Raw genomic sequence first — 12354 nt, forward strand, 5'->3', positions numbered from 1 at the left:
CAGCTTTTAAGCTATGAAAGAAACATTACCTGTGAAACCTGGGTAGCTTTTTAAAAAGGGACAAATCTCTGGATTTTTGCTCAACACCCACTGGTCCACAGCATTCTGTTTACTCTCTTTGACCTGGTATTTACTGTTGAACATCAAAACAATTTGATGCAAGTGTACTTTGTCTGACTTGGTAGTGTGCCATGTAATGAATGCTTCCTTTTGATGCAAAATGATGATCATAAAAATACAAGAAATTAAGTCGTGTGATCAGCAATGTCTAAACCAAACCAGTATATAGCAGTACTATATATATATATTTGACAGATCAAGCCCTGAAATAATTTTTGCACTCAAGTGTATTACAAGAATGAGTAGAAAATTCACCCAGCAAAGAAGCAAATATGTCAAACAACAGAGTAGATTTTTATGGTGGTTTAAAGTATTAAGTCACAAAAAATGGCTACTATCAATATGAGCAGTTAAAATACTGTTCTTTCTGAAGAGAAAGGCAATGAAACTATTAATGAAACATCAATAGTTTGATGGGATGGCTCATATGGAAGAGGGCAGCAGTACAAGACTTGCTTTTTATGCATCCTCTTCTCTTGGCGCAGTGCCTTTGTGCCAGGTGACCTCTTTTCCCAACTGGGAACATCACTCCTTCCTGGTCGTCCAGGAGATCTTTCACGCTTCTGTAAATCATCTTGCAATGTGCAAGGTAGCACGCACTTTTTTCCAAAGTATGTTATGTTGCAGCAACCCCCCCTCAGCCCAGCAGGAGGTTTGTGACTAGGGGCCAGGGAGAGACATGGACTTTCGGAAGAGCCGTGCATGCCTGGGGGGCCCTGGGTAAGGGGGTGGGGGCACGCTGTGCTGTCCAGCTGAGGTCACCGCCTGCTCGTACGTGGGCAGTCCTGAGTCGTCAGCTCCGAGGGGAAGGGGGTTTAAGGAAAACTCCTCGTGCCTCCTGAAGATGCTGGCTGAATTCCGTCTTCTGCTCCTCGCATAACCCACGTACCTAAACAAATGTAACAGCAGGTAAGTGGAAACTTCTGCTTTAAAGGGAAGCGAGGAGATTAAGTCTTAATCGTCAAATAAACAAAACCCCAAAAAAACCCACAAGAGGAAAACCATGCCTTCTGTGATCACAAAGAGCAGAAGCCAAATATTCCCTCCAAACCACAGGGTAAGAATAGCTCAGTGATGTGAAATTCATAGGGAAGAGAAAGCACAAAATCCTTTCATTTTCCTTTCAAGTTTAGGACAAAGGAGCACTCAGGAGTAGAGACTTGGTAAAAAAGCATTTCCTCCAAACTGCTTCATCATCTACTACCACAACCACTTCACATCTGAGGTAGAGCACATGCCATGAAGAGCATACAGCTTATTTGAAAGCACCAAAAGAACACTTTAGGCTTCCCATTGCAGGCCCCCACCTACTAAAATTATTCCATCATCTCAGTAAGAATGTTCTGAAACCAAGAACACGCACACACAAATTACAAAAAACAAAAAGGCAAACCCAAAGGTTTGGGTGTGCAATACTGTTTTATGTTTCTGTGTTATTAACTGCAGCATAACTACTGTTGGTGCTCACTTAACTTTGCTCCTAGGCAAGTAAGAACTAGAAATTCCACTGGATTTTCCGAGAATACAATAGTTAGACCAACCCACAGTGTTTTTAAATGCCAGTCTTAAGCAAGAGTTTGTTTTGTGTGTGTTTGGGTTTTTTTAGCAGTGAAATTCCTTACCCTGGTGGTTGCCTTGATTTGCATCTGCTCTTGCAGCAGTAGAAGATAATCAGTGCAACTATAACCAGCAGTATTCCAGCAGCAACCAGGCTGATGAGCAGTCCTGTGACATTAATCTTCTGTAGTGCTTCATCACCTGGAGAGAAAACATTGGTGATTTTCATTATGTTCTTTCCATCTAGCCAGCCTGCAGTTTACACTGTAAAATACTTCTTTTGCACTGGTGTTAGGCTGTTCCTTCCACAAAGGTCTAACTCGCTGTAAGAAGCTGTAAATCTGTGCAACACAACCCAAGAGAATCAGTCACAATCAACTTAAAGCAAACGGGAGTTGATGCCCCCTTTGCTCTACATGAAACTGTTGAGATGCCTGTCTTCCAATGCCTTCCAAATATTCCTTCATGTACTTGTGCCCTTGATCAGGCTGTAAATCTTTCCTCAAGTCCAACTGACCATTTTTTATTAAACATCTGTCATCAGACTACTGTGAGCCTAAATCAGGCTGTTATATATAACTATTAAAGAAAAAACAAAACCAAACCACAGGCACAGAATTACTGTAAAGTTTACCAATTGTGTAATAAAGAAATGGTCAAGGCAGTTATTGTTTTTACCTACAGACCTATAAAGTATTCCACTTTAAGATGCTTCAGTTTTATTGTATCAGATAATTAAATATATTTGTACAGTTCACAGTGATCTTCAGTAAAAAGATTATTTCTGATTTCCTTAACTGAATGGTTGATCTATTAAGAATATAGTATTATAACAACCAGAAAATACTGCAATATAATAAAAAAGTTAAAAGATGACTTACCTATTTTTATTATAGGGCCTTTAGTTGAATAATCTTTCCAAAAATCCATCTATAAAACCCCAAAAGAATCAGATTTGTATGAGATGCATAAGTGACAGGCCCAATGACTTATATTTAATATGATACCATGGGCAGAATTTAACAACTTCATAAACAGAAATAACTCCTGCTGAGAGATTTGTATTTACTCATCCCATGGTATTTTTCTTCTACAACTTTGCAGTAAAATTTCTCAGATCCCAGTTGGTAAAAGAAAAAAAGTGTATTTAACTGTACAGTGTTACCTCATATTTCTGCCAGATTACAATAGAAGTTAGGGTATATTCTGACACAAAAAAATTGCTTACAATCATTTCTTTGCAAATCCCTACAAAACAGTATTTGAGGCAAAGTTAAGTTCTTAAGATTCCAACATTTGCATGAACAGTACTTGAATTCACATCAGCTAGGAAAAATAGCGGGGTTCATTTAAGAGAAAAGCTTTTATGTTGTATGACCATCGGGCATTAAATGTGTTGAGCTATAATTTTCATTTTGCTACCTGGCAAAAGACTCCAGCAAGATTTCAATTTAGCAATTTGACCTTTTTCTTAGGAAAGTGTTAGCAATAGCAAGGTAACACTTCCACCTTTAGAACAGGGGTGTATCCCTCACTCTTTCTGCAGAGCACACCTAGGATCACAAAGAGATTCTTGCTGCTTGTGCAACAACCAGTCTTCAGACAATCCTCACATTCCTTTATCGAGCTGAAAGGTTTCTCATTGTTTGTTTTTATATCTGTACATACACCAGGCTTCTTCTCAGCCACGTCTAGGTAGGGAGTTAGAATGTGGTGCTGTAGGAATACTCGGCAACAGCTGAACTGCAGGCTTGCTCCACACCGGCCTCTTACAAAACACTTCTTGTGCATGACACAGGGATGCAATCAGCCAATTAATCCATTAATAATTAATAATGTGAAGCATTTAAACTGGATGCTGAGAAGTTCCTAAAAAATCCACAAGTATGAAAATCTAGGGATATCCACAAGTGGGACTTCTGAAGCTGCATTCCTATTCGTTTGCAGAATTAAATCCACATCTAAAGTCTTTAAGACAATGATACATAATCAAGTGCATTCACTCTGTATCTAAAGCAAGAGCCCCATGTAAGTGGGATGTCTGCTTTTAGAACAAAATAAGTAGTCTTCTCTCAGCACTGTGTTAGAGGAGTTACAGTATTTGTGTACAATAATTTGTGTTACAATAATTTGTGTACAAAAATGCAGTTATTTAGCCAATAACCTCCCTCACTATATTAAATTCAATTGGAGCTGCTACCGTTTTTTCAGGGTCTTCAAAAAATTCTCTTGCTTCTTCGTAATTGCAGAGTTCTTCATAGCATTCCCTTTCCAGGTTATCATCTGTGAATGCTTCAAAATCAAATCTGTTGTTCAGAAGATGTCGTCCAATGAATAAATTGGCCTCCCTTGCAGATGTGAACACTAATGAAAAAAAAAATCAAGTTGATTTAAAACAAGTTAGGAAGCCTAGGTTTGGTATTTTTAAAGAATGGTAAAGATTTTAACACACTGGGGTAATTTCTTTCCCTAGCATCTCTCAGCTATATAAAAGGGAAAGAAATATCAAGGTCTCCTCCTAAAATGTCTTCTTCACTACTATCTTTTCCAACCATGTTACATAAAATAAATAAATATAAACCTAAAATAAAATAAATAAAATAAAAATGGCCTTTCTCATAAGCCATCTCAGCTATTCCTTACCCTGGCCAGGAGAATTTGATTGTCATGAGAAATTTTGGTCAAGTTTTGGTGTGACCCCTTCTGAGATGTGAGCATCAGTTTTTACTGGAGCTCTTAAGAACAAAGTAATTGTCACATAAAGCAGAATTCAGTCAGATCCAAAGTAAGCAACACCCTCATCTAGTGGCTGATGGAGACAAGGGTAGGGGAAGGAAAAAACCAAATATACATTTATCAATATTCTGGTATCTGTGAGTACCAAATTTTATCTACAGAATTTAGTTTTTAAATCACATCAGCAGACTCCTATTCATTCTACAATCATTCTCTTTTCACAATCGTGGCACCAAGCTTTGAGTAAAGGAGCCTTATTGCCAAGTTTATTTGTTTTAAATTTGTCCATGATATGAATTTTACTGACAACATGCATTTCTGAAGACTTCTGAAAAGAAGAGATTCTCTTCTTTTTTGTTCCATGAGGCCTCACGAAGTAAGTGGTGAGGTGAGATTCCAGAACAGTGAGTGAAATTATTGAAGGCTTTGGAATACATGAATCCATTTCCTCACTAGGCATTTTCCAAAGTCAAGTTTTAGCCTGCTCTTGCTACAGTTTCTTATAAAAAAAAAAAATAAAAATTACAGGACAAAACTAAGTTTCTGGTGAAAGCCTAATCTATGTCCACAAAATTCAGGCTATTTGGTTGAGCAAAATGACTAGAGGATTATTTTTGCAATGGTAACGCAGAAACAGCATTGTTACATACCAAGCTGGATGGCTGAAAAAGGAGATGAGATTCAGGATAAAGCTATCCAGTGACAAATTAGCTTTGTGTTCTTGTTAGCCTGTTTGGCAAGATTATCACATCGCTCTGGAATCTTCACCCTAATGGTTACTGTTAGATCTTGCAGTGGTGTCTCATAACACCGTGCTCTCTGAAAACTGAGAAAACTGCAGCATAACTTACATATTGGTTGCTTAAGTCTTCAATATGATAGAATATGTAAGGAATATGACAGCACATAATGATATAATTTGCATACTGTTACACTGTATACTGAGTAGCTACACGTGCACATGCATTTGTTTTTGTTATTCCAAAGCAATTGCAAGAAAATCCAAGCTTAAAATAGTTATACTGTACCTGAAGAGTAAACAGAGAAAAGGACTTAACAACAACAACAAAAAAAAAAATCCCAAAAGCCAAAACCAAAATCAAAACTCCCTCCAACCCACAAGTGGAATGGAGAAATAATTACATGGAAAAAAATATTATCAATATTCTTGGTTCAGTGAAAATTATAAAAGTAACTTCAGTTTTCTGAAGCAGAAATCTTCAGTTTTGCTCAGGAGTGTTTCAGCCTTTACCATGCAAGTAGTATTAGCTGTCCTTTGCATTAATTTAGAGAACTCATGCATTTTGTTTAAAATGGAATGCATAATCAAACTGCCTGGAGCCTAGAACCCTCAATTCCCAGGGATACATGGGCCACTTTTTCTTTTCAAGAATTTTTATCCATTTTTCTGCACTTTTTTCACTTTGTCACATATCTCCATCTCCAACCTACTTGCTGCCTGGTGATTAAAACAATATTTGAAGAATGAAACAGATGGATTTGAACTGTGTTCTAAGTGTGAGGGACCTGGATGCAGTTCTGCAGTCCTTGGTTTGATAAAATGATCCACGCAGTTCTAGGATGCCCAGCATTTAATTAAAAATACAACCACACAACACTCTCAGTGAAGCAGCTCTGCTGGTAAAAGATGTTCAGAAAATGCTGAAGGGGGACCACTCAATGCAGGTACCCCATACCTTTGGCAACTGTTCTACTTGCTAAATTATTGGATTATTTATGTATACATATAAAATATCCAATATTTTACTGATAAAATATTGAATATTAATCGGATACTTCTCTTTCCAACTCTGTCTTTAAAGGAAGAGTGGTCTGGGCCTATTGTGAGGAGAGAGTTCTCACAGAAGCTCACAGGGAAGAGGCAGCCTGACTTTTTATGCCCAGAGCAATATGGATTTTAACAAATCACCTGTGACAAGCACTCCTCTGCTAGCCATGGTTTCTGCTCCATATACTGCCCTGAAAGACCCTCCTGCTCCATGTGATGACTTTTTAAAATCTATCTTAAAGTTTCAGCACTCAGTGTCCACTGAGAAGACTGGACAGCTAAGCTAGAAATTCCTTTTTGAAGCCCTGATGCTTAAAATGTTAAGCATCACATGGCTTTGCTTTGTAGTGCTTGAGTTTCTATGGAGAATACATTTGTTTTTTTCATGTTCCTCTCCACTTCTGTCCCTCCACAGGGAAGAACTGCAAAAGCAGCACCATGCTTATCTTTCCAGGTGTTGTAAGGGGGCCTGGCATTGAGAGAAAATATCCATTTCAAAAAACAACCAAATAAACCTTTTCAAATACAAAGTCATTTCAGATACACAAATACAACTGTGATGTGCTCAAATAGTACCAAAACAATACTGTCTTAACACAGGTTTCAAACTTTTTGAATTTTGATGTTACTTAAAAGGATTCTGGTTGTATCAACCACAGTAATCCCAGAGGCCTGGAAAAAGTTCAGTTGTCCCAGTCTGCACTTACTACTAGATCTGATAGATACTTGATATTAACACCAAGGTCAATTATCAATCATTTCAGCAAAAGATATTAAAATAATCTGAGGTTAACATAAAACAGCCTAATTTTTTCATAAAGTGTAAAAAAAAAAAAAAAAACACAAATAAAAACCCAAAACAAAAAAAAAAAAAAAAAAAAAAAAAGAAAAAAACCCAACAAAACCACAAAAAAACCCAAACAACAAAACCACAAAAAAAAAAAAAAACAAAAAACAAACCAAAACAACAACAACCAAACAACAATTACAGAAGCCAGCAAAACAAAGTTAGAAACAATTTTGGAAAGCACAAAGTCGCGTTAAAACTGAGTTACCATCTTTCCATTCCGGTTGCTTCAAGTTATTTAATCTCCCAGGGCAGTGAGGAAACGCGAACACCGTCACATGCAGCTGACACAGCACTACCAAAACGGCGAGCATGGCCGGGATCTGTCAGACAGAAACTAACGCGAGTTAACCGAGAATGACAGCGCGATCCTCTGAAGTGTCCGCGACGAACCCTGAGCGAATCCTGGCAGTGGAGTCATCCAGCGCAAGCACCTACACGCACTCCAGGCTAATGGGTGCCTGGAAGAGACACCGACCCGAACTGGTCGTGCCTGTCTCTTGCGGAGCTCTCGTTGTGTAACACCCGCACATGTCATCCCTCTCGCCGCCTCCCGCTCTCCTCGGCCGGCCCGACAGAGCGGCGGCCCCGTTCGCTGGTGAATCGATGGGGAAAGAGCCCCGCAGGGTGCCCCAGGTGGGCTCTGAAACTGCAGAGCTTCGCCTTTGCCGCCGGAGGAGGTAACAAAATCTCCCCGACGGGAACAGGTACAAAGCCCGTTTTGTCAGAGGCATGAAACGAACCCGTAACTCTGCACGGAGTCACCCGACACAGGTGAAAACACGATCGCCACCCGAGGCGGGGACGTGCCACAGCCGCTCGGGGCCACGGCCGGGCGCTCCCGCAGAGCCGCCCCGCCGCTCCCCGGCCCGCCCGGGGCCCGGGCACAGCGCCCTGCCACCCCCGCTGCCGCAGCCGCCCGGCCCGGGCAGCCCCGGGGAGCAGGACGAGGTCCCGGGGAGCAGGACGAGGTCCCGGGGAGCGCCCGCGGAAGAAGGAGCAGCTCATCCCGCTTCCCAGCGCTGCCCTACCTGTCCCGGCGGGAGCCGGGCCGAACGGCTCACGGGGCAGCCTTTCCCCGGCTGTGCGGCGGGATCTCAGTAGATCGGGTGCTGGGACAGTCTTTCCCCGGCTGTGCGGCGAGATCCCGGCGGATCAGGGGCTGGGACAGCCTTTCACCGATGTGCGGTGGGATCTCAGTAGATCAGGGGCTGGGACAGCCTTTCCCCGGCTGTGCGGCGAGATCCCGGCGGATCAGGGGCTGGCACAGCCTTTCACCGATGTGCGGCGGGATCTCAGTAGATCAGGGGCTGGGACAGCCTTTCACCGATGTGCGGCGAGATCCCGGCGGATCAGGGGCTGGGACAGCCTTTCCCCGGCTGTGCGGCGAGATCCCGGCGGATCAGGTGTGGGTCGGGCTCTCCCTGGGCTGTGCGGATCAGGTGTGGGTCGGGCTCTCCCTGGGCTGTGCGGATCAGGTGTGGGTCGGGCTCTCCCAGGGCTGTGCGGATCAGGTGTGGGTCGGGCTCTCCCAGGGCTGTGCGGATCAGGTGTGGGTCGGGCTCTCCCTGGGCTGTGCGGATCAGGTGTGGGTCGGGCTCTCCCTGGGCTGTGTGGATCAGGTGTGGATCGGCCCGTTCCCGGAAGGGCGCGGCGCAGCCACGGGGCTGCACCTGAGCCGCCCCCGCCCGCGCTGCCCGAGCCCCGGCTGGGGCCGCCCCTGGGCGGGAGCAGAAACGCCCCTGGAGCGTGGTTAAAGAGGGGTCATTGGGGGCGCTTGGGCTCCCGCACAGGTTTTCCCTCGTGCGCTGCCCTGGGCTTTGTTTCCGGACGCCTGCCTGAGCTCTCAGCCCGCGGCGTAGGTAGCGGCTCCTTTCTGCTCCCGCAAACCCTTTCTTCTGTTAAGCTGGACTTTTTGCGCCCGGGGTTACTGGCGGTGCTGAGAAGCTGGTGGGGGTTTTGCTCCCCGGAGGATGGCACAGCGGCTGCCGGCGGAGCCGCAGCGGGGGCAGGGTGTGCTTCCCCCGCCGGGCTTGGCAGCGAGGTGCTGCTGCTCCGCGGTTAAGCAAGCATTTAGCTATCAGCAAGCATTTAGCTATCAGAGAGCCATATCTCCACCAAGCTTTCCGAGCCAGGCAGCTGGAAGGACCGGTAGTAGTTTTACACATGTGAAAACAATGTTTGTGTTATTTTTGGTTTGGTTTGGCTTTGTTTGTTTGTTTGCGCGTTTTACTGTTTCAGTTTTGTTTGTTTGTTTTGGGTCAGTGCCGGTAAACCTTAACCTTACAGGCTAGAAAGGGGCAGAAGTGGCTCCCTGAAATGCAGGAGGCTGGTTTGTACCAGCGCACACCTATTCAGGAGCTCCCATCACTCCTTCCCAGAGCAGAGGCCGGGCTCAGCACATGGATTTGTGGCCCTTTTGGCTTCTCTAAAGGATGAGAAAGAAACAATGAAATGCTTCACATTTGCTGTAAGGATTTGTTTAATACTGCGTGCCGGGAACATGAACTATGTGAAAAATTTTGGGATAGGCTGGGCTGGGTTAAAAGCTGCACACCAAAGAAACTCTTGGGATACGTGAGCAGAAGGATTTTGCTACTAGGAAATCCAGGGACTGACAGTGATTTGTGTCTGTGCTTGTGTGTCTCCAGTAGTGACTTTGGATTGTGTTCTTTATTGAAGTGCTGGCATGACTTGTATATACAGAAGCAGGAAAGAGTAGAATGAGGGGGTATTGGATAACACTAGTGGAAGTGATCAGAAATTCCCTGGAGAAAACCAGAAACTTCTGATGTGTGAAATAAGGAGGATTGTTTGGAGGAGCGATGACTGTGATTTAATATTTACTTTATGACATCAGCACGCTGCCGTTTAGAGGCACTTGACGAACGTATAATTTACAAGCTGGGATGACTCTAATGCTTTTTAGCTGGTGAGGATCTCAACAGAAATTTCTGTATTCTGATTGTGTATGAGCTTACAACACAGTGGAGAACTAAGATAATATTTTAGAAGAAAACACTACAGGTTGTTTATTATCTAGATAATAAGGAGATAAGAATACTTGGCTGCTGCATGTTGGAACGCAGGAGAAACTACCTTTACTTTGTAATGGGCCTCACTTTGTCCCATGACCCTCTACTCAACCCTCACCCCGAGTTCCTACTCAGTGTCTCAGAGAGGGTGGTGCCAGCGGTGAAATAGCTGCTGACAGCTCCAGTGCTGGGGCATGAATGTACAAGGGCTCTTCGGTGCATTTAAGTGTAAGTAAAAATACCTGCATGCCAATGTGGGAACTTCTTTTGTGTCCTAACAACAGCTTTGTGTGAGGAAACTCTGCTGTACAAGTAGCATATAATCTCCATTGTGTTATGCCAGCATTGTATAACACTGTTAATACAGGGGGAAAAAGATTTTTGGAATTGTTCATGTGTGCCTTCTGGGGAGTGGATGTGAATCCATCCCCTGGCCCTGCCCATATCAGAGGAGATGGCTCCAGGTGTGGACTGAGCCTGAGGGATCAGCCCCATCCAAACTCTCTGCTGGATCTCACCCCTGCTCTGAAGATGGAGGAGTAATGCAGCAGCAGGACTCTGCTGGGAGAGACCCTCAGAGCTTTAACACTCCGCAAGGGTTACCCAAATGTGTCTGTTTTAGTGCATGTTTTAGGAAAAAAATTGTATCTTCTGTCTGTGTGTGCATGGGTGCTTGTGCAGGCATGGTGGAGGTTGTGAGACTTCTACATAAATGTCCTGATATGAGCATTCCATAAAATGGTTTCTGGAAAACTGTCGCCATGAGCTGGTTCATTTGAAACCATGTGCTCCCAAATATACGCAGGGTAAAAAAAAATCACGTCAAAACCTTCTCACAGCGTGATGGAAATCTGCTTCTGGCTTTTCCTGGTACAGTTTTGGTGAGCTACTTTTTGAATAGTGAAAGGACCCTGTCTGGGTTTGGTATTTCAGGTCACTGGGCAAGGACAAAAGCTCTTGGCCTCATCGATGAGGGGTGGATGTAAAGGAGCTGGAGCCAGGCTCCCTGCCCAGTCACAGGACCAGAGGCAGCTGGTACAAACTGAAACAGAGGAGACTCCTTCTGAAGGTAAGGAAACTTTCTTCTGCTTTTTTAAACTGGGTGTTGGAGCCCTGGCTGCTGAGCATTTCAGACTTTCTGTGCTGACAGGCACTGACCCCCAGGAGAACACTGCACTGACCTGAGGCTGTGGAGAAGGCTTCCAAAATGGAATGACAGAACTGGGATTGTGGGTGTGTGGTTTGAATGGAAGTGTGTAATATCACAGGATGGGAAACTCAGAGTTTAAGGGTTTAGAATATAATAATATATATATAAAGCAAGATGGAGGTTTTAGGGCAGTGGCTGGTCCTTCTTCTTCACCTTCTTCTCCATGGGTTTGGGTGGTTTTGTGCAATTGGATAAAAAAGTCCACATTGTGGGGCATGGGTGGTTGGTTGTTGGGTTAAAAGTAACAATAATTTAGGTGTCATTTCTTAATTGGACAGTTTATCCTTAAAAGGCCTTGTAGAGAGGGAGATAGGGCTCCATTTTTAGTTTGTTAGAGTGAAGTGCTGTAAAACTCAGGGTTTCTGAGACTGTAACACAGATAAGAACTAACAAACATCTGAGTCCCAACAAGAAATAAATACTGTCTCACACATTTAATCCTGACCCTGGCAAAAAAGAAGTAAAGACTCCACAACTGGGCACTGGCACAGGGTGCCCAGAGAGGTTGTGGGGTCTCTGTCCATGGAGATTTGCAAAGCTGGCAGCAGTGTCCCCGCTTGAGGCTGGGAGGCACTCAATGACTGACCTCCTCCCAGCCTCACCTTCCTCTGGTTCTGCGATACTGTCTTCTAGCAGAGCCCAAGCCCTGATGTTCCCATTTGATCTCAACTTTCTGAGCTCTGGGATTTCTATTTAGCTCCTTAGCTATTTCTGTGGTGTTCCCTTGTTTGCCTCAGTAACCCATTTCTCTGTGGAGTTGAGGTCTTGGATTTAACCAGTTTCCTTTCCTGGCTCACAGGAGAGGGAGCTGTGCGGTGGCCTGTCAGCTTTCTCCTGCAACACTTCCATTTCAAATTTGGAATGTCCCTGCTGAGGATCTGTTATCAAAGCTGTCTTGGAAAGGTTTCATTTTCTAACAGAATGGAGCTTGTGGGTTGTTCGTAGGTGAAGTGATGTGGCAGCTCTGGCTGTGTTTTAATCCTGCTCAGCTGCAGCAGCAGTGCAGCTTCTGACGTGCACTAATGCAAAAGATTTGATGTTTCCATTGTGCTTGGCACTT

The 12354-nt window shown here is 43.9% G+C and overlaps 1 protein-coding gene across 1 annotated transcript; it reads right to left on the reverse strand.

Moving 5' to 3' along the window:
• Window positions 1–630: 630 nt before the first annotated feature.
• Window positions 631–7480, reverse strand: PRRG4 (proline rich and Gla domain 4). The gene is made up of 5 exons (XM_068194740.1): window positions 7258–7480; window positions 3878–4041; window positions 2559–2607; window positions 1743–1878; window positions 631–1009 (listed from the first exon to the last, which is right to left on the reverse strand). The coding sequence occupies exons 1-5, from the start codon at window positions 7361–7363 to the stop codon at window positions 781–783; spliced, it is 684 nt and encodes a 227-aa protein (XP_068050841.1). The 5' UTR covers window positions 7364–7480; the 3' UTR covers window positions 631–780.
• Window positions 7481–12354: the final 4874 nt, after the last annotated feature.

The sequence above is a fragment of the Anomalospiza imberbis genome, chromosome 6 (assembly GCF_031753505.1).
Source record: "Anomalospiza imberbis isolate Cuckoo-Finch-1a 21T00152 chromosome 6, ASM3175350v1, whole genome shotgun sequence".
Classification (NCBI taxonomy): Eukaryota; Metazoa; Chordata; class Aves; order Passeriformes; family Viduidae; genus Anomalospiza; species Anomalospiza imberbis.